Here is a 25867-nt window from a genome sequence, read left to right as displayed (position 1 = left end):
GCATCAGGACTGATCGTCCCCTGAACTGAAGCTTTGAGGAAGCTCCGCTGTCGCGTCGGAAAGTCGATCTGGCCCGACTGATCGGATCATTATCGGACCGACTCCCCTCCCCGGATCAGTCAGCATTATCAACGTCGCGACGAAGGACAGTTCGCGACAGCTTGACGACCGACAGTCTATTTTACACCGATCTCGACATTAATTATGACAGATAGTGAGTACAAGTTCTAATCGAAAGCATCGACTTTTTTCCGCGCAACTCCCGCGTACTGATGGAGCCTAGGCCCAAGCACAAAGCGGAAAGCCTCGGAGGAGGCTCTTTCCCCAGATTCCCAGCAACAGAGCAAGAAAGCGCGCACGGATTCACCCGAAAGGGAATTAAAGGTATGTATAAGGCCTCTGAATATATGTAGATGATACAGCTTCTGACCGGTGCTATTGTTTATTCATAGACTGAAGATGATCCCCTGGAAAAGCCGCCAATGCGAATTGTTCCCTTTCCCGAGAAGGTGAGCCGCCGAGTCTATAAGAAATGAGGTCGAATCTAACATCAATATAGCCCGCAGTGCTAGAGGAGCGCCGGGGCGAGATTGAATTCCGAGTCGTGAACAACGATGGCTCCCGCGATAGCTTCGTTGTGCTCACCGGATTGAAGTGCATTTTCCAGAAGCAGCTCCCCAAAATGCCCAAAGATTACATCGCGCGATTAGTCTACGACCGGTCGCATTTATCTATAGCTATTGTTAAACATCCACTGGAAGTTGTAGGGTTCGTGTGTCCTTTGAAGTCTGGAGGCTTGACGGCATTTGCTCACTCCATAATAGTGGTATCACCTACCGACCTTTCAATAGCCGCAGGTTTGCGGAGATCGTGTTCTGCGCTATTTCGTCTGATCAACAGGTCAAGGGTTATGGCGCTCATCTTATGTCCCATTTGAAGGTATGCGCAGAGCGATATGGTCACTGATCATGGCTGCTGATGTCGAATGATAGGACTACGTCAAAGCAACATCGGATATCATGCATTTTCTCACCTATGCCGATAACTATGCGATTGGTTATTTCAAGAAACAAGGATTCACCAAAGAGATCCAACTCGACAAATCCATATGGATGGGGTATATCAAGGATTACGAAGGAGGAACTATAATGCAGTGCACGATGCTCCCTAAGATCCGTTATCTCGAGATTGGACGGATGCTGTTAAAGCAGAAGGAGGCAGTGCATGCAAAGATCCGTGCATTCAGCAGGTCCCATATCATCCATGCGCCACCGAAAGAATGGAAGAATGGAGCTTGCAAGATTGACCCGTTGAATATCCCAGCAATCAAAGAGTCGGGTTGGTCGCCAGATATGGACGAGCTCGCCCGCCAACCACGCCACGGGCCGAATTATAACCAACTCTTACATCTCCTCAATGATATGCAAAACCACAGTGCAGCTTGGCCGTTCACCCAACCTGTCAATCGCGACGAGGTACCCGATTACTATGAGGTCATCAAAGAGCCAATGGATTTATCGACCATGGAAGAGAAGCACGAGAAGGACATGTACCCGACGCCGCAAGACTTCGTCAAAGACGCTATGTTGATATTCGACAACTGCCGACGGTACAATAACGAGAACACCCCCTACGCAAAGAGTGCGAATAAGCTGGAAAAGTTCATGTGGCAACAGATCCGAAACATCCCCGAGTGGTCGGTAAGTACAGATTGTTCCCTTTCCTTGTCTGGGGAAGCCCTTGACTGACTGGGGTATTTAGCACCTTGCGGACGGCCATTGAAGCAGCATTTGAGTTTACAAGCATTGGGTGGGGAGTTTGGGACAACGATTCTTGTATTGTTAGGAGTTTATCATGAATACCCGGTCGCATGTGGAGCATTTAACAGATATCTTTCTTTTTTTTTTTTTTTTTTTTTTTTTTTTGGTTGGTTTCTTAAGCTGCATCGGCCATGAGGGAGGCGAACTCAGTTGGAAAGATGGTTCGTGACGTTGTGTCCAATGAGTTTCGGTCCCTGAAGATCTGGATTCCAGGGGCAGGCCAGTCGCTGGCCATGATGCATGTGGTGATGCACTCTCCGGAGTTTCAGCTTCGTCCCTCGCCAAAATCTCTGTGAATGATCCACATATAGATAGTCCGTAATACGTAACCTCGTCAGTAATTCTCGACCGCGGGTGATGGACGTGTTTCAAAGTCCAATTAGCACCGGGGAGGCGTTCTATTTTGTCCTCCTTGTTGGCTGGCAGAGGATCCATTCATCTCGGATTAAAATTAAGGCGGGCCGTTTGTGACGGCCGAAGAAACAGAAACACTCAAAGTTGCGTTTCTGCGAAGGAGGCAGAAAGACTGCTTTGGCTGTTTCCCCTCCAGGAAGCTCTGGATGGCTTGCATATCCTTTTCTTAATATTTGCTGCAACCTGGTGGCTGTCGGTTCCTGCCTTCGGTATCCTCAACCAAGGGGCTTGGTCACCTATCGTCAGTACCTTTCGGCTTGCATAGTACCATCCTATTCGAAGATCTCGCAGTCTTAATGTCCTCTTTCGCACGCTTAAATCGCATTGTCGCTCTTTACACTTACCGTCTTTGAGATTATAATTCTGGTTACAGCGTCAGATAGACAGATCGTCGACGAGCTATACACCTTTGTTTACACACACTTGCGACGCAACTTGACAACATTCGTTTCCCCTTTTCGGCCCCTCCTTTGTTTCACGCCTGAACCTGCAGAACGCAACATCGCGACACCGACTGACTGCGATTGACCTGTTCGCCCCGAGTCCGACGTCAAAATGACTACGCCAGGCCTCATCGAGTTGGAGCAGCGAAATCGCCTCCCTACGCTCTTCGAGGTCCTGAGCCGTCGGACTCTCGCTCCGGTCGACCTCTTCTCTTTCTACATATACATGCGGGATCAACAGCGGTCTGTGGACTATCTGGACTTTTGGTATGCTTTATGCGTCGCGACTCTACATCCATATGTGTGTTGACCTCGAGAAATCTAATGTCAATTTGAACTAGGCTCGATGTTTCCCAACACATGTCCTTGTGTCGTCACTATGTTCGCGAATTACGCCGTTCGGTCTTGGTAGCAACGCCCGATCTTGAGAAAGCTGAGAGCAAGGGATCATCAACTCCGTTGGAGCAATTCGAGGGCGTGAATGACATACCGCTGGTGGAGGCGGGGCCCTCTGGCCTTCGCCATGGCCTCCGCGACTTGGACGAGAGGGACGCCGACCAGAGACTGTCGGCTTTCCTTCGCTCAGACGGACACTCTTCCAAGCACTCCCCACAGAGCAGTCTCGGCTCACAACAAGCTCTCGGCTCACAACAAGCTGCTTCTCGTACCATGTCAAACGAGCAACAATCCCGGCCAAGTTTCACCAAAAACGAATCCAACTCTCCTGGTCACACCGTCGCACGCGCGGATATCCGCGCCAGCGCTGAAAAGATTCTATACACGTATCTGCTCCCGGGTGCAGAGAGAGAAATTGTGTTGCCTGAGGACATGGTGTCTACGATTATCAACTTGGTAGAAGACGATGGACGAGACGATCCGGAAGTATTCGACCCGGCTAAGGACTATGTTTTTCAAGCGATGGAGCGCGATGCCTTCCCAGGGTTTTTGCAGGCGAAAGCCCTGGGTAATCTTGTCCCACTATCAATAATGGCACGGCTGGCTTTTGCCCTCATCAGCTTCGGTGGAGGATTCTGGGGCGCTTTTTACGTGGTTTTACGTGATAAGCCAAGGCACATTCGTTGCTGGGTATGTGGAAGCTGTTAGTACAAAATCGTCACTTCTTGCTGACCATGGACAGATTATCTTACCTTTCGTCATTGCGTCTTACTTCATCGTCTCTTACCAGTACAAGATCGACCCCGTTATGGCCTTCTTGGGTTACAGCGAGTATACCTTTATGAACTGGTCACCAATCCGTGAACCCTACGTCCGGAAACTCCTAGTCAAACGAGCCACTGCTACGGTCTTAATTGCGGCCATCGTCGCCGCTGCGTTGAGCATCCTATTCATTCTCGTTCCCGGTACAATGCTTTAATCGATTAATACCATTTATTTGTGGTGATACAGCATCCTTACGGCGCTTCCACGTCTATACAGGGAACATCCAGCGACTACAGCTGGAGAGTACACCGAGTTCCCCTCTTGACTCCCATGGTCTCGGTGTACTGAAAGCCGTCCTTGCTTCCGGTCCTTCCGCCAACACCATCTGCCAAACCGCGCTTCGGCTCCCTGGCGACAGCATTTATTCCTTTCTACCTTCGCCGAGCCAATGGCCTTATTTCCTTTGTTCGTTCTGTTTCACTTCTACAATACCCCTTCGCTGCTGGACTTGTGTACGTTAGATGAATTTTGCTGAAGCCTTGGTGTTGTGGAGATATCATTGGTTTATTGGTTAATCTGAGTGTAATCTTAATCACGATATCTTTCCAAAGAGTCATTTCATGGTATCTCAGTAGGTGTGATCGAAGTACTCATGGTAGAAGATTACTTCATTGCGATGTATAGCTAGCTATATTGCCGTTGACGATGTAGCTCTTGACATCAGGTCACGTTATGACTTCTTCCCTAGAAAACGCTTTGCGGTTCTAGCCCCAGCACTCCCCAATCCTGTCCTCGCACCAGCACCTTCATCGATGTCCATTCCCGACCCAAGTGCGTCAATTTCATTCGCATTTCCATCAAAGAATGCATCGTCATCGAACTCACGCTTGTTGCTGCCGCCGCCGAAGAAATCCCGACCCCGCAGTGCCGCACTGAAGTCCTTTTTCCAGCCTAGTTTCCTACCAGAAGGTCCGCCCCGGCCAGCAGGGTCCCCTCCCAGCGCACTCGGCTCACCAGACTCGGGATTCCACTTTGCGAGCGTCTTCTCGATAACGATCAGGCGGGTGTGTTCCCGTGCACGGCGTTGGGCTGAATCGGCCCTGATCTTAGCGATCTCGGCTTCTATATCTGTGATGACGGAGCCGCAGCGGGATTCCCAGGCTGCGAGCGTGGAGATGATTGCGGGAAGGGACGTGGGTTTAACGTCTCGGAGTGCGGCGACGGAGGTAACGTTCACGGTTGGTGGGGTTGTAGCTGGGGAGAGGCGGGCTGTGATGAGGGAGGAGTAGATTGCTGTTGTGACAAGGGTTTCGAGTTCCGAGGGTGCTGATAGGGAGAGGGAGCTCATGAGGGCTTCGTATGTGAGGGGTTTGGTGGTGGAGGCGAGGGAGAGGAGTGAGAGGAGGCGGAGCTTGCGAGCTTGTTCAACGCTGAGGGCGGGAAGGTTGGGCGTTTGCTGATAGTCTTGCCATGTTCCCCAGGCGAATATCTCGAGGAGGGTTAAATATCCCTGAAGCTCGGCGGGGGTATCTGGAGAGCGGAGAGCTTGAACTGAGGGCCGTTCCAGGAGCTCTGCGAAGACATATGTGTGCGGGCTTGATGTTGCGTTTGTGATGATGTTCGTCACGAAGCGGGGCGAAGAGGCGCTACTGGAATCGGCGAGATGGACGAAAGGCTGGAGGGCGTCCATTGCCCTGTTGTGCACCTGATCCATGATGTTGCAGGTGGTGCCTTTAGAGCTTGGAGTGACCTGCTAGGATTAGATCGTGTTTTGTTAGGGTAATTTGAGGACGGACAGGTACCTCAGTGATTCTAGAGCGCTAGTGGTAATTCTCAGTGCGTGTACCGGCCGTCTCAATAATCCATCTGCAGTGTTGTCAGGTTGATGAAGAGCTGGCAGCGGAGGTGTAAGTTGGTACTGGTGGAGTTCGGAGAAGTGGGACCACTTGAGTGCGTTTGCACTTGATGCAAACAATCTATCTCCAGGAGCGGAGTTAAAAAAGCAACACCAACTCTCTTGTCCTGTGCAGAAAATTGTTGTCTACAAGCTTTCCTGCATGCCATTGAATTGGCATACTAGACAAAATCTCAATTTTGACCTGTTACTAATCCCATGAACGCTGGAAGAGTATTATACATATTTGATAACGGATAATATAAGCGGCACAAGAACGAGATAGAGAAATTTTCTTTGGAAGCGGAGAACAAGATGCAATAACTGGTAGAAACTCGAGACACCAGTCATACGAAGAAAAGAGGGTATCAGGAAAGCCAGTATATCACATAACCTATACCTTGGGATTAGCGACTCTTTTGAATGCGTGCTGCGGAAAATGATCAGCCACATACCTCTGCAATAGACTGCCTCTCAATAATCGATTTTTGCTTCTCATTACGAGAAACACGGTAATAGTAATCGCTAAAGTCACCACACTGCATGTGGCGTAGGAATTCCTCGTCGTGGGTAATCACAATAAGCTGGAAATTCGCCTGCTGCTGACGGGCGCGGATGATATCATGAAGAGACTCAGCCAGGGACCGGATATTGTCCCTGTCCAGGTTGGTGGTGGGTTCATCAAGTGCAATCAGACCGCAGTTGACGCCGAAACATTCAGCTAGGGCAAGTCGGATGATGATACTCGCAAGTACCTTTTGACCGGCACTGCACCGGCCACGCATGTCCATTTCAGCGCCTTGTTTGACCATGCAGACTCGGTAGTTGTATGATCGGTTACCCTTGGCGTTCTCATTGTCGGACCGGATGAGAATTGTGTCAACGTCAGTGCCACGGTATGTCTTTTGCCAGAGCTCGCCGATGATGGCATTGATTTCCTCCATCTTCAGGGAGTGGTACTTCATGATAGCTTTGTCCAAAGCGCTACCGTACCGCGCCAAATCATCGACAGCGGCCTTGGTGGTTTCGACCTTGATGTGCGACTCCTTGTACTTGAAGGCTGCATCTTTGTAATCGGTGTTCCAGTCCGTCAAGAGTTGCATCAATTGATCATCCTTGGACTTCATTTCTCCCATTTTACTTGCTTGTTTCGCAGAAAGAGCGCTGTGTTCTCGGCTCCGACGCTCCGATTCCTCTTTGAAACGGCTTCTATCAACCTCTGCATTTTGAGCTTCCAATTCCTGGATCTCGCTTGAGACCTTGTTTAGGGCTCGCGTCGCCTGACGGTATGTCAAATTATCAGCATATTGGCGTTTCGTGTTCTCACTGTCCTTGAGCTGTGCCGAGATCTTATTGATTGTCTTGGTGATGTCGGCTTGTTCACCCTCAAGATTGCTGATTTCGTCCTCAATGGCCTGGAGCTCGCGCTTGCTCCTGCCAAGCTGATTAGGACCTCCCCGCTCGTTGTAAGCGTCGATTTCTTCATTGGCAAGCTCAAGCTGGTGGATACTGTCAGACAACTGAGATATTGTCTGCTGCACCTCTCTCTCGCGTGCCTCAGCGCGCTGACTGATATCGTCGTACTTGGCTCGAGCTTTCAGGAGCGCTGGGGTCAGCTTCTCAATTTCTTTGTCAGCATTGACGATTGCTTCGCGCTGCTGGATATTAAGTTTCTTGTACTCTTCTATGCGTGAGATAAGATCAGCTTTTCTTGAGAGTTGAAATCTGGCATTGTCAAGGCTGCTTTTGATGTCTCTGAGCTCCAATTCAAGGTTATTGATCTCAGTTCGCGATTGTTCTTTGTCAGTCGTAACCTTGGAAAGAGACTTCTTAAGATTTCTGGACTTTTCGGCAATGCCAGATAGCTCTTCTTGAATATCCTCAAGGGTGTGTGGAGTCGCAACATCCTGTTGCTTCGACGAGATTTCCTGTATTTGAGAGCGAATAGATTTGATCTCACCCAGATACCTAACGATGGTATTCACCGTCTTTGAGAGGGCCTCAACATCCCGCTTCTTCTCCGTCGCCTCGCTCACGACCTTGTCACGATCTTCGAGCTGACCAAGGAGCTCATCACGTTGAAGAACGTACTTGTCTTCCTCCTGCTTTAGCTCGGGAATTTCCGTTTCCTTTAGACGAGACCAAGTGTCGTAAACAGTACTGACGGCACGAGCAGCATTGAGGTCATCTTCCATATGTTTAACGTCTTCATCTTGGGCATCACGCCTGGCCTTTTTCACAAGACCTTCGAGCTTGCTTCGAAACGCTGCAAACTCCTTGTCGTTCCTAAATGGCCGCGTACATAGTCGACATACCTTTGCCTCATCCGCAGTGTCCAGACAGGTGCTCATGTACTCTCCAATACCCGCATACTGTTCCATATCTTTTCTCGCAATGTCAAGTTGAGCCTGCCGTTGCTTGACAACTTCAGGGTATTCCGCAGGCTCATCGTTGATAGCGTCCTGAATCTCTTCGATGCACCCCTTTAGCTCTTCCTGTCGTTGGTTCAAGCCCTTTTTGATGTTGTTGAGTTTGTATTCGACTTGCTCCAGCTCCCTGCTGATACCATCTCTCGAACGCTCGGCGCTGGAGACCGCTTTTGTCTCGTCATCGAGGGCACGTTGAAAGTCTTGCTCCAGTGTATCGAGCTTCCAGTCCTGACTAACAAGCTTGGAAAGTCGCTCACCATGGGCTCCCTTCATGGTCTCTAAACTCCGCTCTCGCTCTTTCAATTCCTTCTTGAGGTGGTCCAATCGAGCGAGGTCACCAGCTTTCTTGGTTGCCTCGATGAGCTCTGAGTTTAGGCGAGAACTCTCATCTTCGAGTTCGCGGATCTTTGAATTTAGATCCTGGATCTCTTGGTCCCAGGAAGCGGCTCGGCTGCGCTCCTTGGATTGCTCCAAGCGCGACTGAACGTCTTCAACATTAGACTCAAGCGCGGCCTGAACACCCTCATCCACACTTAGCTCATTCAGCTTCGCTTGGTAGCTGGCTGTCTCTTTGTCGTTGGCAGCTATTTGTCGCTTGGCAGCATTTTTGCTTTCTTGGAGAGCCGATTTCTTCTGGCCAATTTCGTCCAAGGATGCCTGGGTTTCACGCAATTCGCTCTGCGCCTCCCTCTTTGCTCGATCCAAAGTCTGAGCATGCTCTTTCAGGATTTTCCGGATTCTTTTCATAAATTCATCTATCTCTGGTTGATCCACAATGCTGTCAAAGCCGCGAATGTTGTAGTTCCGTGCCAGTTCTTTGGACATGCGTTGGCGCCTCTCGACCTGGCGCTCGAAATTGGCCTTATCGTTTTCGTACTTCCCGTATTCAGCCTGCTTCAGACCTAGTTTGTGTCGGGTCTGTTCAATCTGCTCTCTAAGCTCCATATACTTTTCCTTCTGAGACTCTTCTTGCTGCTGGTACTGGATTTGTTTGGACTCGAATTGTTCCAGGTTCGACTCTAGCCATTCATCTGGTTCGTCGAGCTCAACTAGATGTCTTTTGAGGTTGTCGATGGTAGATTTGACGCTCTTCGCCTCGATACGCTTTCCTTCTAAGGTTCCGAGGATTTGGGCATAGTTTTCAGATTCCGTCCAGGCTTTGTCGGCAAGTTCAGCCACCTGGCGCATTTCCTGGGTAAGCTGATGGGTTTCCGCTCGCAAAGCTTCGATTTCCTCCTGCAGCTTGATCGACCTCTTCTCTGCTTTATCGGCTTTCTCTTTGTCTTCTTTGGCGTGCTGTTCCATGATCTTGTATTTGCCAAGCTCCTCGTTCTGCTTCTTGCGTAGTACTTTGATATTATCAATGGCTTTTGTATACTTGATTGCTTCGAATATTTCGTCGAATTTCTTCTTTAAAACCGATGGCTCGCTCATAGGCCATAGACTCTCATCCTGATGACAGAAGATAACGGAATCAAGAATAGCTTTCGACACGCCAAGGTATTGAGGCATAATCTGATCCAATTCCGCGACTCGAGAAGAGATGGCGGTTCTCTCTCCTTCCTTGATCATCAGGAGTTGCCCCTCTAGCGTCTTTTGTTGTCGTGTCGTCTTCTTGACCGTAAGCTGTAAGCTTCTGGTGGCCACCATCTTTGCACCGGAGGTGCCTTTGAAGGATAGCTTCACTTGGGCCAAGACTTCTTTCTCTCCGCACAACTGGCATTATCCTTCAGCTATGGCTCCGGCACTGGTATTTGCCAACATACCTTCGGGTCATGAATGAACGCGCCGCCCTTACTGTTCGGCGGAAGGTCACCGGTTGTAGCATATTTGAGGCACTCAATGATAGTCTGTAAATACGCATCAGCGTCGGGCACTTTTATGAGGTGAGTGTATCGGTGCTACCGTTTTCCCAGACCCATTGTATCCGACGATCAAGGTAAGAGGAGTATGGAACTGTATGGTCTCGCTGCGGGTGTTATCGAAGGAGCGAACACTAGGAGAGTAATGGTTAGCAACAGTTGGAGCAGACAGCTTAGAGATGAAACAGTCTTACCCCAGGATTGAAAGCTTGTCAATTTTAGCTGTGAACCAGATCAGTATGCCGCTGGACCGCTGGAAGCCTCCGTTACTTACACCTGTCAACGTTAGATGGCCTGATAGATTTTTTGGAAGCGCCAAATCCACCTACATCTTGTTTTGTCGGCACTTTCGCTCCGTATACAGTCTGAGATATGATGGTCAAGGGATGCAGCGCCCCTCACGCTTTTCGAAATTGTTTCGCCTCAAGGTTCTGCCTGCCGCGTCTGCGACAAAGACGACGCGGGGAAGGAGCGCGAAGTCACGTGAGCCTATTTGTTGGCCGCAAAGAGTCAGAAACTCCTGCTCATAGGACTTCGCTTTCTCCGTATTTAGTCTGGCATATGATATATCCGAGGCTTCAGTGTCGATCGTACTTACATCGTCAACTGTTACCTCAATGAATCTGAACGAGAGTCCCATGCATTGAAAGCCCAGTCGGCAACCAACCTCCACTACGAACCCGGAACAAGTTTCGACAGGAAGCGCAATTTGAACGGTGAACCAGGGCCTCTGCCCCAAAACCGCGGCTCAAGAACCTTGATTTGGGCCACAGTTCTGATAGCGTTGGGAATAATACGTCAATAATCTTGGAATCCTGGTGAAAGCCAAGTCTGCGACCAGAGCCAGATTCTTCTCCTCCACACCGATGCGTCTTTTAAGAACTAACAAAAGCAACGATGGGCCGCAGAAAAGCCTAGGCCCCCGGAACTAAGTTCGTGAAGAATGTTGGGGTAAGAGCTTGTGGTCTCAGGGCCAGGTACATTTTTCTTCCCTATGTATCCGCTGTGCACTCGAACCCGAATCACCCTGGTTCCTTCTAGAAATGCGGAGTGAACAAGAGAATCTGTTTAATAATACTGAATTTAGGATCTACGTGGATATGGCGTAACTGGTACAACGACGGACTTAGGGTAGTCAAGATACAACGCTTATCTATCCCAAGGTCGTGACTCTGGGACCTTTTGCGCGTGGGGACAAAGGTTGAAGGTACACTTGGAACGCCAATTACATTTGCCAAATTGATCCACTGACATCCGTCATATGTCCAGGCCTTGATCAGGGTCATTCCACCCCGCGCGATAGCTCCAATTCTGTTCGCAGGGTGTGAGGCGGGCATTGATTTGGTTTTTAAGTCCTTTTACTCCTTTCCTCGTTCTCTTCTCACCTCCTCTACTCCCCGTTCGCCTCACTCGTCAGAAGGACGATGAATCCGGCCCATCTTCGTATGCAGCCCACTCATCAATATGGCCTTGAAACGCAAGTATCATCCGCACCGTATGGAGCCCCATTGGGGATGCAACAACTCCCGCGGGCTCTAGGCTTGGATTTCGGGATACAGACCCCAAGCCTCAATCCAACTCCTGTCACCAGCCTAGCGGAAGGGCAACAGCCGTGGCCGGAGCGCGTGCTCGATGAAGTCCGAGACCTACTACTCCTTCTTACTCCCGACGGCAGAGTGAGCTACGTCTCCCCATCGTGTAGGCCCATTACAGGCTTTGGACAAGCACAGTTAGAGCAGAATTATTTCTCTCGCTTCATTCACGATGACGATAAAGCTGTGTTTGCGCGGGAATTTCACGAATGTATTGCCACGGGCCGTCCTCTTCGATGCCATTTCCGCGTCTACCACTTCGATAATTCTTCTTCTCTAGTAGAAGCGCGCGGCCATCCGCACTTTACGACGCGCAGTGCTGATGGTAGTGAGCAACTGACATGCCACGGTGTTTTCCTAGTTTGTCGCCCGTATCACACCCAGAGCACCCAGATCCTCGATTCATTTCTGGAACACAAGCTTGAGAATATCCGGCTCAAAGAACGCATCGCACAATTGAAAAGAGAAGAGGAAGATGACATGAACGTCACGACACAGCAAGTGAGATTGTCGCAAGTACCTTCGGCTGCCTCATATCGTCCTATACCCCAAACGGATAAGGCTTTTACGCAGTCTCAGACAGTTCCATTTACTCTCCCAATATCTCAAGACAATTCAATGCTTTCAGGCGAAGAGAACGAGTCCTCCGATACGCTCGGAAACGTTGACGAAATAGACAAGGCCATCAGCCAAGCCGCCCAGGCTGATGAAGACACATCTCATATTTTCGGGATCGAACTATTAACGGGTCTCAATTACGGACAAGGGGAACGATCCCAAGGCATCAGCACTGGTATCCTTCAGAACCGTCTTTTCCAATATACCGGCAACCCTTCCTCATCGGAGCCGGATCGAGTCCCATCCGAGAACGAGCCGAGGAAGAAACTGAAGGGGGAATATCGATGCGCAGATTGTGGAACGTCAGACTCACCGGAGTGGAGGAAGGGACCGGATGGCCCGAAGACCTTGTGCAACGCTTGCGGATGTGAGACTCCTTTTTGCTTCTCGCCCCGGTTTCGGTTTACTGATGTCCATACTTTAGTGCGCTGGGCCAAGCGTGAGAAGAAGCGTCATGACTCAGGCTGATATGATCTGCGAGGACTTTTTGGGGTTGACCACTAGAGGTCTTTTTACTCTGCACGTCTCTTCACTGTGTCAAAGCGAGAATATCATCCGTGGGTTATTGCGAAGTCACGATTGCAACGATACCCATGTTTGCTCTTCCGAATTTCTGGGACTCTTGTGGAGTTTTGGCATGGATACATATCAAACCTAATTACTCCGTAATGACATGCTTTGCATGAAACTTATGCAGCGATTTGTTCAGCCTGTACAATACCGACTCTATGAACTATGATCTCCTACGATTCCTTGATTTCCCTTTCATGCGACACAGATGTCGGTATTCAGTTCAATTCGTATAGGTATAATTAAAAAGATAGAGAGGCGACTCCAGGCGCCTGGTAACTTTGTTGGAATGATTCAAAACAAAGGGCGGGGTCGAATCTATGCCCGAGAAACCCTGAGAAACTATTCATTTATTCACACTTCATTGATCAGATTAGTCCCAATATCTGTCTTCTAGGAAGATGTATCCATAGACAATGCAGCTGCGATGACCGAACCACTATACTGTCCACACTGGCCCGATCCGCCATTGACACAAGCCGCATCTACTTCTTCGCCTTCTTCGGTGGCGGCGGGAAATAGATCTGCGGCTGTGCAGGCTGGATCGATCCACTCGCCGTCGTGTCCACCTCCTGCAGAGCAGTTTGCGGGTGCGATGGGGCGGCCCCAAAGTGTTCGCGGAGCGGAAGGTCCCTGGATGCGGATGCGGGGTCAAGTCGGTTGAAGGCCAGGCTGCGCGGTGTCATTACGGGCATCGGTGAGCGCGGGTATGTGGCTGTTCCTGGGGACATCGGCACGGCGCTGGGAGTCATTGGGATCATGCTGGGCGATTTGAGAATCATGTCCTCATATGCCTTCATGGTTTCTTTTTCTTCGCGCTGTTCGTCGCGTTCGGCGCGTTCTTCTTTCGTTATGAAGCAGTTTTGGGCGGCGATGGCTAGTTCGACGGTATAGAGGACGCTGTAGTGAGGAGTCTGTTAGGAGTGATTACGACCTTGTAAGAAATTTCGCTGGTACTCACATGATGATGATGGTAACTGCGAAGAGGGACTTTGCCTGTTGGCAGTATCCGACATTGTCTTTCTCGTGGGCGACGTTGCAGTTCTTGGTGATGTACCATGGTGGCCCATTTTGCATATGATCGGGATCTGATTTGTCACTGCCGGCTTGGAAGGAAGCAGAGACGCAATAGATGACTACCAAGCCAACATGAAGGATGACCGATCCGATCGGGTACAAAATGTGGAGGACATGGAGAGGAAACTTTGTGATGAACATGAAGGTGCTGAGGATGGAGATGACTAGGTTCCAGTTTGTCGCACTGTATGGTTGTTAGTTGCTCACGGCTATTCCATCAGGCATGTGCGACTAAACAATGAAGAAACATACAAGGAGCTCCAGACTTTCGGCGTTGAGTACGACTGGTAGTTCGCAGCAGCGTAGACCTCTGCTTGCGGCGAGCTGTTGAAGCCATTCTCGTATCCATCTCGCCACAGCTTGAGCCGGTACCGATCATGTGCAGCGATACCAGTGAGCGTCAGAATAGCGATGATCAAGGGTAGCTCCAGGCCCATCAAAATGTAGACGAGGTTGTGGTTGCGGTACTTCTTTGCGATATACATGGCGGGCGAGCTTTGGGCCTTTCAGGCCAGACCGCGACAAAATCCCAGCAGTATAAAATTAATCTGGAAGTGTAGACCAAATCCAAGGGTGACTTGAGGCCAGGCCGGCTGGCTGTATATTCAGTGCACTTGCATTGAAAGCCGAGAAAACGGTTGGACTTGATAACGACAACACGAGAAAGATGAAACAAGCACCAAGAAAAAAGAAGGCGAGAAACTCAGCCCGGGGAAGCGGCCATAATTATGCAGCGAACGAGTCCCCAAGACCTCGAGTCTTCCATCGTTTGCCGGCATCAGGAGAGGGGCAGCGCTGGCGCTTCAATAGCAAGCCAGAACACTGACAGGCGTGCCTTGATAAGTTTCCCAAGCATACATCTGGCCAATGCTTGTTGTCGAGCAGCCGCCAGCATCGGCGCGAGGTTAGGGTTGGCCACCAATCAGGTGCCATAACACGACGGTCGGCGCTCGGCCATCACACACTAAAGTAGGCCGTGTGATGGGCACTGGGGATCTGCAGGCTCAGTGGGCAGCTTTGAGGCGGAGAACGCTGGAGCTCATGCCAGCGGCTCGATTGGCCTAATGGGCGCCTGGAAGATGTGCCATCTTCTGCAGGTGAACAAAGACAAAAGAGTCAAGCATCAGACCATTTGGAGATCTTCACATACTCGGCAGGGTGTCTTTTGAGTACTTCTGAGCGCGTCTTAGACAAAGGCGAATTGAGCGCAATAGTCTCATCGGATGGTCAATTTGGAATGTTGTGAAGGATTTGAAGTCTTGGATAGCTTCATCCGCAACCCTGCAGCCGGCAGTCATGTGCTATTAGGTAATCTACTATCCAAGACGTCACTCTCTCTACCCCAACTTCCGCCATCAATCATCCCAATCAAGTCCCGAAATCAATCTCTTCAAGAGGCTCTAGGCTCCGGATGCTGCTTCGACAATTGCGCCCGCGTCCTCTTTCCAAATATCTACCAAGTACTTGGCATCCACTCACCCGCAATTTGCTAGTCACAAGCTATCGACAGATGAGTTCGCCTACAGCTAGAAAGGTCTCAGTGCCGCATACTGTACGGACAGCCGCGGAACCCCGGCAGAACAGACTGTTCACAGTCCGGCTATCGCATATAGAAGAAATCAGCCCCACAGTTCGGCTCCTGCAACTGACTATACCCGCAAATGTGCAAGAACCTGGACTACAAGAATATGTAGAAGAATCCGAAGAGGCGGACGTATGCAGGCTTATACTCCGCGTTGGACCGCAATACAGAAGCTAACATTACTCCAGATTGGCCAACTACAGCCTTTTACATTTTTCCCGGGCCAATGGTTAGACGTGCATATTCCGTCTGTTGCGAACGCCGGTGGATTCAGCATCACTTCCACCCCGGCAGATGCCCAGGTTCTGCCTTCGCTGGAACCGTCGCCTGAACTTATCCCAGCGGAGGAAGCGGAGATCTTCCCTGTGAATGCTCATGGGCGCGAGCCGTTCGTAGAGCTGGCTGTTCAAAAAGCCCTGTCGAACCCTGCCAGCGCATGGCTCTGGAGGCCTAGAGAAGAAATCCTCGGTAAGGAACTAAGCATCCGGGTCGGAGGCAGCTTCGTGTGGCCGCCGTCAACAGTTAAACTTGAAGAAATCCGGAATGTGGTCTTCGTCGCTGGCGGAGTGGGCATCAAGTCAGTCTCTAGCCCAATACCCCCGGATTATACTATCCTTTTGCTAATCGTCCACAGCCCGATCATGTCAATGCTCTCCCACCTCAACAATAATGACGAAACCACTGGTTCTTTTCACCCTTCTTTAAACATTCATATTCTTTACTCCTCTAAGCTCCCTCACGCCGCAACGCCAGAAACAGCCCTCAACCAAATTCCCTTCCTCCCGCGTTTGCGCGAAATCGTCCGATCTCGAAGACAATCGCAGCGCTTGCGCGTTACCCTCGATCTCTTCCTGACTAACAATCACGACTCATCTTCCGCACTCCCAGCTCGGTCTCTCCAGGACTCGACAATTCAGCCACGACGCATCAGCCGAGATGATCTTTTCAGATCGGTATCCGGGAGAGACCCACAGTATAAGCCTGAAGAGACAGTATGCTATGTCTGTGGCCCGCCTCAGATGACTGATGAGGTCGTCAATATCCTTAGTGAGCTGTTAGATGGGCAGAAGGACCGAATATACTTTGAGAAATGGTGGTAATTGGGTTTCGTTCCACCAAGGAACCACAGTTCTCAACACATATGTGCAACACGCCCGGGCCAAACGCCCTCTGCCATCGACCTAGGTATGAGTATGGAATCTGCACTGAACCTTGTAGATCACAATAGGCTTTGGAGCCTCTTTTATTGCGGGTTGTCTCCGGATATTTACAACCCGCAAGCCCAAGCTTGTCTCCAGATCATACGACAAGGCCAAGGCTGCGCAATAAGGGTACTTATGTGTTCGATATTGGCTACAGCCGGAACGTGGGAGGGGGAGAAAAGCCAGCAATTCCAATTTCAGATTAATCGAATTATTCTGGAATGGCGGAGAGCGGCATAAAGTGTGTCAGGCCTGTCAATAAACCCAGAGGAAAGGTAAGGTGATACCAGGAACGGATATGCATTTGATAGGATGTATATAAGATGACAATATCAACCTGGCCCCTTGACGACTCCTCCATCAACGATCGTCATCTCGTCAATTCTAGATTCAGTATTGCCATACTCGAGGCGCTTATACGTGACCACACGTCCTGGGTTCATGTCGAAATCAAAGAATCTAACCCGACGAATGTATCCGCCATAACCGCCATAGCCACCGAAGCCGGCACCGCCTCCGTAGCACATCCAGAGAGACGGCTTTTGTGATTCGTCTTTGTCCAACATACAGTAGTCATTTGCGTGGTCGCTGTAAATTGTTAGTAGTGACAATTTAAATGTGGAATTGATATGCTTACTGTCCACAGCCAACAAAAAGAATCCCTTCCTCCTCAAGTGCGTCTTTAAATCCCGAGTTGAATCCAGGCGCAGTAGAAGGTTCTGACCAGTTTCCTCGGAAGTAGCTGCCCTTTTGAGCGAATTCGGGCAAAGGTATGTGAATAAATGCCATGTTCATGTGCATGTAGGTATATTCGTGATGCTTCGCCTTCAGACTTTGGGCGGTCGTCTTGAACCAACGAATCTGATTAGGCTTGATCCAATCGTATCCGCGGAACTGTCGTTCATCTGGGGAGTAGGAGTGCGAGTCGAGTAAGTAAAGTGTCAAAGCTGAATGGTCTGTGTTTCCACGGCCGAGGACTTCAACGTAGTAATTGCCAACACCGTCCACGTCCTCAGGACCAGCCTTTGATAGCGAGTATGGTAGTTCTTCCAGCATAGCCATCTGCTGATGACGGTTTAGGTCGCCCTCGTCGTCGTGGTTGCCGAAGATAGCAGCATAGGGAATCTTGCGATCGGCCAACAATTTGACAGACTTGAAGAGGGGACTCTGCGCATCCTTAGACGTCTCGCCGTTCACCTGGTCTCCACTCAGGATAACTAGGTCTGGCCGCTCTTCATCTAGGAGCCTCTCAACAAAGTCCAATGTCCGCGGATCTGCTTCACAGCCTTCTCCTGGGACAAGCTCAGCTGGCACGGGATCCCGACACTTTCCAAGCCCAGTACTCAGATGTAGATCTGCCAGCTGCATGATCTTGAAGCGACCGTTCTCGTTGATTCTCGGCACCGGCTTCTTGATCTTCACCGGATCACCCCTTCGAACGGAAATGCGTGCTTCCAAGCCTTCTGTACTACTATCGAGTAGCACCGGAGTATCCCTGACCTCCCAGCCGGCTCGCGGATCCACGGCATCGGCACCGAACAGAACATCAACAGATGTGATTGCGCTGTGCGAGTCGCTCGCATGCCGCTTCGCTGTTCTCTTCAGCCATATTCCGCCTGGTCGCTTTTCCCATTCTTCGTTATCCTCTTTAGGATCCTCGTGGAACTCCGGCGCGATCCGACTAATTCGTAGATCGATGACTACCTTATCCGTAGGAAGAAGGTCCTCCTCCTTTTTGCGCTGGAACTGAACGTATGCAGCGGAAAAGTATCCTGATTTCAAGTACAGGTCCTTGTCGACTTGAGTCCATCCGGATGATGAGGGTTTGCAACCCGATATGACGTTTAAGACCGAGCAGCTCACCACTGTAACATCAGTGATGACGAAGCCCGAATAATGCGATGGGAGGTGGCCGTGAATTGAGGCGGGAAGAACACGAAACCTATTATCCAAGGTGACAATAAGGAGTAAGACGCAGGCAGCAAAAATCGCGAGCTGGATTCCCGCTCGAACCTATTAGGTGAGGAAAAAAAAAAGGTGAGTAAAATCTCTCAATTTGACTCTTGAAACTTGCGCTCCAGTTCGCGGATGAGGCTCATTGGGGAGGACCACATACAAATCGGCGTGTCATGATGATCGATAGTGCCCCTGGCAGGTTCTAAGCATACATAGAACAGCCGGGCATCGGAGCATGGTGGGAAGCTTGAAGAAAACGGCGCATCCAGGGGTTCGCGCGAGTAATTCTAGTTCGAAGGCCAGGTCATTCCCAAGGGGCGTTGGTTCTCTGGGGTAAAGGATAGAGCGAACGCCGAGGGTCGAATCCAGAAGGCGGTCACATGCTGAGTGGCAAGTGTGCCGAGCCAGCAGGGATACGAATACGAAAGAGTATACTAAGAACCATCCTTTAGTATACAGCCAACATTTGAATGGAAAGAATGGTATATTCTTGAAGTCTATGTGTACCCTGTATATCATATCCAAAGATACCCTGTATAATGGTGATCTATAAGTGCTTCTTGGACTTACGCCTTCTGTTCCTTCTTCACAACGGTCTTCCCACTGAGGATATCCTTCGTTGTGGCAAGGATGGAAGACCAATTCTCGAAGACAGTGTATGGCATGCCTTCACGCTCGCAATATGTAATCAGATCTACTCAAAATCAGCATGTATATGTCGTTCAATAACAAGGATTAGCCCACCTTTTCCAGCCTTGGCGAACAGAAGATCTGTCTCGGACGCAGCAGACAAATCAGAGACACCATCGCCAGCGTAAAGCAGCGTAGGGCGTTCGTCGAAAGGCACTGCAGCGTACGGCTTGATTTCCAGAGACTTGTCGTGGCCGAAGTGACTATATCGGTTAGCCCTAGAAACAGAGCTCGATTCGGCTGTTCTTGCTCTCACCTGTCATCGTGGTACTTTATCTGCCACCCACCAGGAGAGTTTATATCCCTTCCATCACGACTTTCGACTTCATTGGCAACAATAGTGAGGTGATCGTCAAGCGGGTGACCGAGAAGCGTTTCTAGTAGGGTCTTGATAACGGGGACCATGCCGGAAGACAAGACTACAATCGGCACATTGTTCTCCTTGGCCCAGTAATAGAACTCGGCGAAATGGGGGTCCAAGTGCATGTTCGCGCGGAGGATATCGAGGCATTCATTGAACGGGTTCTTGACGCTATCAAGCATGTCCCGGAAAGAATCACTGGCGAGACGCAAAGGTTAGTCCCTGAGTGGACTGGATCCTGTTTTTAGCGCTTACCGGAAGGTGACCTTGTTCTCGAGGACATCTTTGTTCAACTGACGGCGCCTTTCCCCGCCAAAGCCCAGATTATCGGTCTTGTAGGGTCACTGAATCAGTAATTGAAGAGGGATGTGCTGTAGGGGCGTGGGTACCATGTGGTCATTGCCTGCGATGTTCTTGGTCAGCGTACGGTGCACCCACAACTGCGCAGAACAATAGACTTACTATCCTCCAGAGTAATTGTGCCGTCAAAATCAGTGAAGAAAATGACCTTCGGGTTAGTCTTCAAGTAAGGCAGAGCAGTAGATCCCATGGTGAACGGAGGAGTGGCGGGGTAGTGCTGGGAATGTAGAGTCAGCCATCCGGGGCGCTATGGAAGGAAGTGTCTTTATGTTTGGGCTGAGGAAACATCTCCAAGAAACAAATGCTTTGGACCTACTTCGTGAGAGCGAATTGAGGGGACTGGGGAGGAGGAGGAAGAAGCAGACTGGATCGCGACAAGACGACGAGAAGCGAAGCAGGTACTTATAAAGCCGACAACATCGGCACAGAGGCTAGACTAGAGTCATCAGTGAGGAACAGGATCCTGGAGCAAAGAAATTATGGAGCCCTGCGGGGATCGACATCATGCTCAACGACATTAATTCCAATTTTAGGACTAATTTGGACTTCGGTGGAGCTTTTCATCCCATATTTTTCTTCCCTTTGCATCTTCTCCACGATCTCGGGCGGACCTTTGGCTGAGCCCAATTGACATCGAGTGATGGCTCGCTTGATGAATATTCTTCGGCAGTTCTTGGGGTCAAGTCGTTCCTCTGCCTCTGCTGTCCCTGTCCCGCGATTTGGCCGCTCAATTGACACCGATTTCTCCATCTTTCGAGGTACCGCATCCCGACACGGCGACACGCCGATATGCTCCGCTAATGGCCTCCAAACTAATTAACAATTGCGCTTGCCAGAGGGCGACCGAGTCATCATCAATAATGCGAAGGGGAGAGATCCGCTCTTGACGAAGCCTCTTCGAAAGGGTCAGAAATCGGATGTGCGCCGAGGTCAGCTGGAACATGACCAGATTATCGGCCGAAGAGTCCGAAGTCTCGTCCAGGCTCGCAAAGGTTCACACACCGTCTATTCTTGCTGGAAACAGTAGCTAACGGCTCCGGTTTCCTATTGCAGGTCCGGGTTATCGAATCACCCATCCTTCCCTCGAAGAATATGTCGCGTTGACACCACGCCTCGTGACCCCGGTACATACAACACCACCCACCCAATTGTCTGTCCCACCGCAATCTCCGTTAACGGAATGATCTAGATTTACGGCCACGATGCGAACCTCATTGCCTCACTCCTTGATATACACGTCTCGCCTCCAGGTGAGGGTGACGACGGCCGACCACCGCTCGAGATCCTCGAATCTGGAACAGGCCATGGCTCCTTGACCCTACAGCTCTGCCGAGCAATCCAAGCTGCCAATTCTCTACCTCCTCCGATTCCAAACGCCTCACAAGTGAAATACCTTCAAGGGCGGCCGGTCCGACCCGACAATAGCGGAAATAACACTGCAAAAGAAACCAAAGATGCAGCCAGCCCAACCGCGGAGGAAGAAGAAGTCAACCCCACGCAACAAAACTGGGACACATGGCGCGCTCAGCGGAAAGCTATAATCCACACCGTTGATGTCGCGCCGCAATTCTCTAAACACGCGGAATCTATCGTGCGCGGCTTCCGCCGGGGTATCTACGCCGGCAACGTCGACTTCTATGTCGGACATGTGGAGAATTGGATCGCAGAGCAGATTCGTCTTCGCACACCTCCTCCAAGCATCAACCCGTTCTCGCTCGCCAAGAAAGACACACTCGAGCCATTTCTCACTCACGCTATCCTCGACATGCCCTCGGCAAACCTGCGCATCCCTCACGTAGTGCCGATCCTTAAACAAAACGGACTCCTTGCCGTCTTCATGCCCAGCGTCACACAGATAGGGGAATGTGTGGACACGATTCGGAAGGAGAGGCTGCCGCTTGTTCTTGAAAAGGCGGTTGAGCTTGGTTCCGGAATCAGCAATGGGCGGCTCTGGGACATTCGGTTCGCGACGAAGAAGTCGCGCGCGGATCCGTCTTCCTGGGTCGATCCCAGCGAGACTGGTGCTGAGGCCGATGCTGATGCCGATGCTGATGCCGATGCTGCTGCTGCTGATTTGGAAGAGGCACCCACTCCTTCTGAAGAAAAGGTTGTAGCGAAAGAAACCCCAGAGCATGCCAAGCCGGAGAGTGTCCTTGTTTGCCGGCCGAAGGTCGGGACAAAGATTATTGGGGGTGGATTCGTTGGGATCTGGAGGAGGATCGAGCATTCTGAGCAGGATGTTTCGCAGTAATATGCAACGCATCTGCTTCTGAAGTACTGATACCATGTAAACTACTATAGAACACATAGACAACAGTGTATAATATGCCGCCAACTCATCTTTGAGAAATTCTACGTTACGGAGTAGCAATACAGACCATGCAGTCGTGACCGTCAAAAAAGATCATCAAGTAGTAAACAAATCCTAACACATACCATGTACCAAGCGCAAGAGAAGAGGAAAAAAATAGACATGACCACGCCGTTGACTACTCACTTTCCAAGAAGATGAAACGCGTAGGTTCCGTTGCAAAGACAGAACCCCTTCGACGAGAATATACGTAGAGAAGAAAAGAAGAGACGAGACAAGTGAAAGGAGTAAGAAGACACACGGGGAGGAAGAAAGAGCCAGATAAAACTGAATTAACACCACGGACACACGCGCAAAAATCCCCCCAAAGATGAAGAAGAATTCCGAAATAACATGAACAGGACAAACCGGGCTACACAAACACCAGTCTCGTAATATTCGACATGCTCCCATGGATGACGGCCGTGACCAATCAGTTCCGCTGCGGTCCAAAATCCGCTTCCACAACCTTGCCCTTTTTACCTTTAACTGAAAACTCCGCGAACAATGCGATATGATCACTGGGAAAATGATAATTGGGGAACCCGGGTACTTTTCGGAGATAGTCCTTGTCGATTTCCCCGAGTAGCGCCGAGACATGGAGAGAATTCGAGGTATACCAGATGTAATCCAGTATATCCTTGAAGTCCGGAACGTAGTTCGTAAAGCTCATCTCCCCAATAGAGCCGTACGCAGACTTCAGCTTGAAGGGATGTGTCATGCCGACTCTGCTGAGGTTTCCGTACATGCGCTTCTCTAGATCGGGATGCTCTTCCGGAAGTCGTCCGTTTGCGATGAGGTTGTAAGCCGCGGACCCGGGTGATGAGTTGAAGTCTCCACACATGAAGAGCGGGATCTGGTCACCGCTCGCATATTCCATGGACGGAGCAGGTTCCGGCACGGCCTGGGATTCGCCTTCGGCTTCCGAAAAGCGGAAAGCGGTCTTGTCCGTACAAGCGGGCCATTTGGCGTATGTTTCCGAGAGCTTCGTAATCTCCTCCATAAGGATAGCTGTCTGAATAAGCTTGACGTCCTTGAAAGCAGGATCCCAGTAAAGGTGCGCGTTGACAACAATGAAGCGAGATCCAGTTTGACGGTTTTCCAGAAAGACAACAACCGCAATATGGTCTTTCTGCCACAGTCGGTTGTAAATGTCATCTTGGCCTTTGGCATCAGGTCTTCGCACAGCTGTCTGGCCATAGTTGATCATCTGCTTGTCAAGGAGTATGAACTTGCTGCCCTTGAAGAAAGTAGCACACCCGTCGACCAGCCTAGCATCCTCATCTTGCATACCCATGGCTCTTCCTCGCGGCCAGTAAACACCCTTATAGTCATTATAGGCCAGTTGTTCCCTGAAGAAGTCGTTGTAACTGCCCTGGTCAATTTCTTGGAGACAGATGATATCCGAATCGTGAGACCGCAACTCGCTGAGGATAAGCTCTCTTCTAAATTCCCAGGAAAGAACGCGGGACGGCACGTAGCCGTAGTGGGATTGTGTTGCAGAGGAATCGCAAAGAGTGTTGTAGGAAAGCACGGTAACTTTGTCAGCATAAGTAGCTGCGGTATCGTCCAGGACATGCCAGCCTCGATCGGGAGGTGGGAGTTGGACTTTGGTAAAGGTCAGCACAGAAATCCGACATTAGACTCGCATATTGATACTGACCTGGCATCTCTTCTTTCAAGTACTTGATCAGAGCCTTGGTACCCTCTTTCATAATTAGACTCTTGAATACATCCTCCAATGGATTGCCCTCGATTCCCAGTATTTCCAATCGATAGAGATATCCCATTTCGTAAGGGAGCGTACGGATATGATTGTCGAACAGCAGGAGCTGCTTCAAATTCGTGAGCATGCCAATTTCTTCAGGGAGCGCGGTTAACTCGTTGCTAGACAGATCCAGGTGGGTAAGACCCCGCAGTTGTCCAATTTCCGGAGGGATCACTTTCAGCTTGTTGTGACTCAAATACAGTTTTTCCAAGAAGAGATAACTGAAAAGGTTCGTTGAGATGGCGCGGAGACCTTGACCACCAAAATCGAGCGAATGCCAACCTTGCCGTTGGGAAGCCTGCGTCTTCACAATCCCGTTTTTCGGTTTAACCCCATTCTCTTGTGCTTCGGGTTGGCTAGGAGCAATCTGGATGCCTTTGGTCTGTTGTGCTACGGCCCGAGCATAATAGTGGGGTGAACTGGCCTGTCGCGATTCGGCAGCCAGCTGAAGTTGTTGCTGCCAATGCTCGTTCATGGATTCGTCAAGATCTTCATCAAGGTTGGCGTGCGTCCCATTCTGGATGTGGCTCGGAGTGAAATGAGGGGTAGCGCTCGTTAGAGCCCCACTGGAGAAGTTATGCTGATGACCGACATGTTGAGGGGGTTGATTATGATGCGCGTGGTGGTGTGGTTGCTGTGCAGGGTGTGGGTGATGAGATTGTGTCTGAAATTTGGGCATCTGCATACCAAACCGCTGGTGGGCTTGGCCGCTGCTCATCATGACATGCTGCCCTTGGTGAGTCTGGCTATACATTGTGAAAGGATTTAGAGCAGCAGCTTGGCCGAGCGGAGGCGATCGGGAAGGAGAAGGGGTCTCGTGGTTGAATTTCAGCCGTCCAGTCGGGGAGCCTGTGCCGTTGCGAAGAAGGTGACGTTGGTGAGAATGCTGTTGTGACTGCGATTGGAAGAAGAACTGCCCGGCCCCAGGCTGCTGGAACCTGTAGGTACCATCTGCCATTTAACGTGGCAGATGAAACCGTGTGTTATTTGGCTGGTTGATGGTAATGGAGTAGAGGCGGATTTGTAGCACCGGAGACGAAGCCGTAGTGAGAGAGAGAGGAGGAGTCGGGGGTCGAATACGTTCTCTCCTTCTCTTCAACATGGGATCCTGGAATGGAACCACCCCAGAGATAAAGGTTGCAGCTGACAAAGAAGCAAAATAGTTGTGCCTCGGACCAAATTGTTCTTCCACCGTATTGGGTTCTGACTCCGAATTGGAAGGACGGACTAAGAATCAGATGATGGAGCCGGGGTCGGCGAAGGAGTCACGGCAGCGAGAGATGGCGGGATCGTGCTGATGGGGCCTGAATAGGAAGTTAGAGGGGGTCTCCAGATCAAGGATAGTTTGTGATGGAGACTTGGCGCACAGCAGATGGTAGCAAAAGATAAAGCAATGACAGTAGCGGGAGGTCGAGATGAGGTTCTTTGACGCTGGTCTGGGATCGAAGGCGGGAGGTTGCTGGGGTCACGTGGCTCCGCCCCCCGGTGGCTGTGATTCGCCGCTCAGTCAAGAACCAACAGGCTGGCTCAACTTTGGAAGAGATTATGACCCTGCAGTTTCATCAATCCGTGGAAGCTTGGTTGATAGGAAACGAGTTCCGGAGAGGCCAGATATGCTTTCAGAACCGACCCCTCTTCACACTATATTTAACCCTTTCCACGCTATTGACAGTATATCCATTCATCCCTTCTCCCTTATTTTCCCTTTCAGGCCTTGG

The 25867-nt window shown here is 50.4% G+C and overlaps 10 protein-coding genes across 10 annotated transcripts; 5 read left to right on the top strand and 5 right to left on the bottom strand.

The window, feature by feature from the left end:
- The first annotated feature begins 82 nt into the window (after nt 1–82).
- On the top strand, nt 83–1889 carry gcnE (histone acetyltransferase GCN5). Its single transcript, XM_071040005.1, has 7 exons — nt 83–214; nt 284–384; nt 453–509; nt 560–768; nt 825–939; nt 993–1700; nt 1762–1889. Exons 1-7 carry the CDS (start codon nt 205–207, stop codon nt 1780–1782), a joined length of 1221 nt encoding a protein of 406 aa, XP_070899468.1. The 5' UTR covers nt 83–204; the 3' UTR covers nt 1783–1889.
- A 755-nt stretch (nt 1890–2644) lies between these two features.
- On the top strand, nt 2645–4378 carry rgsB (putative RGS domain protein (Rax1)). Its single transcript, XM_071049671.1, has 3 exons — nt 2645–2944; nt 3019–3763; nt 3816–4378. The coding sequence occupies exons 1-3, from the start codon at nt 2790–2792 to the stop codon at nt 4050–4052; spliced, it is 1137 nt and encodes a 378-aa protein (XP_070899467.1). The 5' UTR covers nt 2645–2789; the 3' UTR covers nt 4053–4378.
- A 1-nt stretch (nt 4379) lies between these two features.
- BJX68DRAFT_73269 (uncharacterized protein) lies at nt 4380–5722 on the bottom strand. Its single transcript, XM_071049672.1, has one exon. It carries the CDS (start codon nt 5550–5552, stop codon nt 4569–4571), a length of 984 nt encoding a protein of 327 aa, XP_070899466.1. The 5' UTR covers nt 5553–5722; the 3' UTR covers nt 4380–4568.
- Nucleotides 5723–5747: 25 nt separating this feature from the next.
- On the bottom strand, nt 5748–6200 carry BJX68DRAFT_236388 (uncharacterized protein). Its single transcript, XM_071040004.1, has one exon. It carries the CDS (start codon nt 6183–6185, stop codon nt 5970–5972), a length of 216 nt encoding a protein of 71 aa, XP_070899465.1. The 5' UTR covers nt 6186–6200; the 3' UTR covers nt 5748–5969.
- Nucleotides 6201–11447: 5247 nt separating this feature from the next.
- Nucleotides 11448–12701, top strand: BJX68DRAFT_266397 (GATA transcription factor LreB; the record flags this gene model as incomplete). The annotated part of the gene is made up of 2 exons (XM_071045501.1): nt 11448–12600; nt 12658–12701. 2 exons carry the CDS (start codon nt 11448–11450, stop codon nt 12699–12701), a joined length of 1197 nt encoding a protein of 398 aa, XP_070899464.1.
- Nucleotides 12702–12993: 292 nt separating this feature from the next.
- BJX68DRAFT_236381 (uncharacterized protein) lies at nt 12994–14675 on the bottom strand. The gene is made up of 3 exons (XM_071040003.1): nt 14133–14675; nt 13765–14064; nt 12994–13703 (listed from the first exon to the last, which is right to left on the bottom strand). Exons 1-3 carry the CDS (start codon nt 14363–14365, stop codon nt 13289–13291), a joined length of 948 nt encoding a protein of 315 aa, XP_070899463.1. The 5' UTR covers nt 14366–14675; the 3' UTR covers nt 12994–13288.
- Nucleotides 14676–15390: 715 nt separating this feature from the next.
- On the top strand, nt 15391–16562 carry BJX68DRAFT_266395 (FAD-dependent oxidoreductase; the record flags this gene model as incomplete). The annotated part of the gene is made up of 3 exons (XM_071045500.1): nt 15391–15594; nt 15651–16039; nt 16097–16562. The coding sequence occupies 3 exons, from the start codon at nt 15391–15393 to the stop codon at nt 16560–16562; spliced, it is 1059 nt and encodes a 352-aa protein (XP_070899462.1).
- Nucleotides 16563–16996: 434 nt separating this feature from the next.
- Nucleotides 16997–20221, bottom strand: BJX68DRAFT_266394 (uncharacterized protein; the record flags this gene model as incomplete). Its single annotated transcript, XM_071045499.1, has 8 exons — nt 16997–17252; nt 17302–18606; nt 19191–19314; nt 19365–19513; nt 19567–19869; nt 19927–20003; nt 20061–20074; nt 20134–20221. 8 exons carry the CDS (start codon nt 20219–20221, stop codon nt 16997–16999), a joined length of 2316 nt encoding a protein of 771 aa, XP_070899461.1.
- A 450-nt stretch (nt 20222–20671) lies between these two features.
- On the top strand, nt 20672–22282 carry BJX68DRAFT_266393 (tRNA (adenine-N(1)-)-methyltransferase; the record flags this gene model as incomplete). The annotated part of the gene is made up of 4 exons (XM_071045498.1): nt 20672–20789; nt 20868–21023; nt 21085–21155; nt 21221–22282. The coding sequence occupies 4 exons, from the start codon at nt 20672–20674 to the stop codon at nt 22280–22282; spliced, it is 1407 nt and encodes a 468-aa protein (XP_070899460.1).
- Nucleotides 22283–22350: 68 nt separating this feature from the next.
- Nucleotides 22351–25565, bottom strand: BJX68DRAFT_236367 (CCR4-Not complex 3'-5'-exoribonuclease subunit Ccr4). The gene is made up of 2 exons (XM_071040002.1): nt 24045–25565; nt 22351–23989 (listed from the first exon to the last, which is right to left on the bottom strand). The coding sequence occupies exons 1-2, from the start codon at nt 25105–25107 to the stop codon at nt 22815–22817; spliced, it is 2238 nt and encodes a 745-aa protein (XP_070899459.1). The 5' UTR covers nt 25108–25565; the 3' UTR covers nt 22351–22814.
- Nucleotides 25566–25867: the final 302 nt, after the last annotated feature.

Source organism: Aspergillus pseudodeflectus (assembly GCF_044049435.1).
Source record: "Aspergillus pseudodeflectus strain CBS 756.74 chromosome Unknown BJX68scaffold_19, whole genome shotgun sequence".
Classification (NCBI taxonomy): domain Eukaryota; kingdom Fungi; phylum Ascomycota; class Eurotiomycetes; order Eurotiales; family Aspergillaceae; genus Aspergillus; species Aspergillus pseudodeflectus.
The sequence above is the reverse complement of the archived record's forward strand: the minus strand, read 5'-3'. Positions and strand labels throughout refer to the sequence as shown.

Bases quoted from the DNA above. Each gene is read 5' to 3' on its own strand.
- BJX68DRAFT_236367 (XM_071040002.1), bottom strand. From the start codon at position 25,107: ATGGCAGATGGTACCTACAGGTTCCAGCAGCCTGGGGCCGGGCAGTTC. The intron at 23,990-24,044 runs GTCAGTATCAAT...CCTTTACCAAAG, and splicing joins CTTGAAAGAAGAGATGCCAG to TCCAACTCCCACCTCCCGAT.
- gcnE (XM_071040005.1), top strand. The intron at 385-452 runs GTATGTATAAGG...GTTTATTCATAG, and splicing joins CACCCGAAAGGGAATTAAAG to ACTGAAGATGATCCCCTGGA. The intron at 1,701-1,761 runs GTAAGTACAGAT...TGGGGTATTTAG, and splicing joins GAAACATCCCCGAGTGGTCG to CACCTTGCGGACGGCCATTG.
- BJX68DRAFT_236381 (XM_071040003.1), bottom strand. From the start codon at position 14,365: ATGTATATCGCAAAGAAGTACCGCAACCACAACCTCGTCTACATTTTG. The intron at 14,065-14,132 runs GTATGTTTCTTC...ACAACCATACAG, and splicing joins CCGAAAGTCTGGAGCTCCTT to TGCGACAAACTGGAACCTAG. The intron at 13,704-13,764 runs GTGAGTACCAGC...TCCTCACTACAG, and splicing joins GCAGTTACCATCATCATCAT to CGTCCTCTATACCGTCGAAC.
- rgsB (XM_071049671.1), top strand. From the start codon at position 2,790: ATGACTACGCCAGGCCTCATCGAGTTGGAGCAGCGAAATCGCCTCCCT. The intron at 2,945-3,018 runs GTATGCTTTATG...AATTTGAACTAG, and splicing joins GTGGACTATCTGGACTTTTG to GCTCGATGTTTCCCAACACA. The intron at 3,764-3,815 runs GTATGTGGAAGC...GACCATGGACAG, and splicing joins CAAGGCACATTCGTTGCTGG to ATTATCTTACCTTTCGTCAT.
- BJX68DRAFT_73269 (XM_071049672.1), bottom strand. From the start codon at position 5,552: ATGGATCAGGTGCACAACAGGGCAATGGACGCCCTCCAGCCTTTCGTC.
- BJX68DRAFT_236388 (XM_071040004.1), bottom strand. From the start codon at position 6,185: ATGTGGCTGATCATTTTCCGCAGCACGCATTCAAAAGAGTCGCTAATC.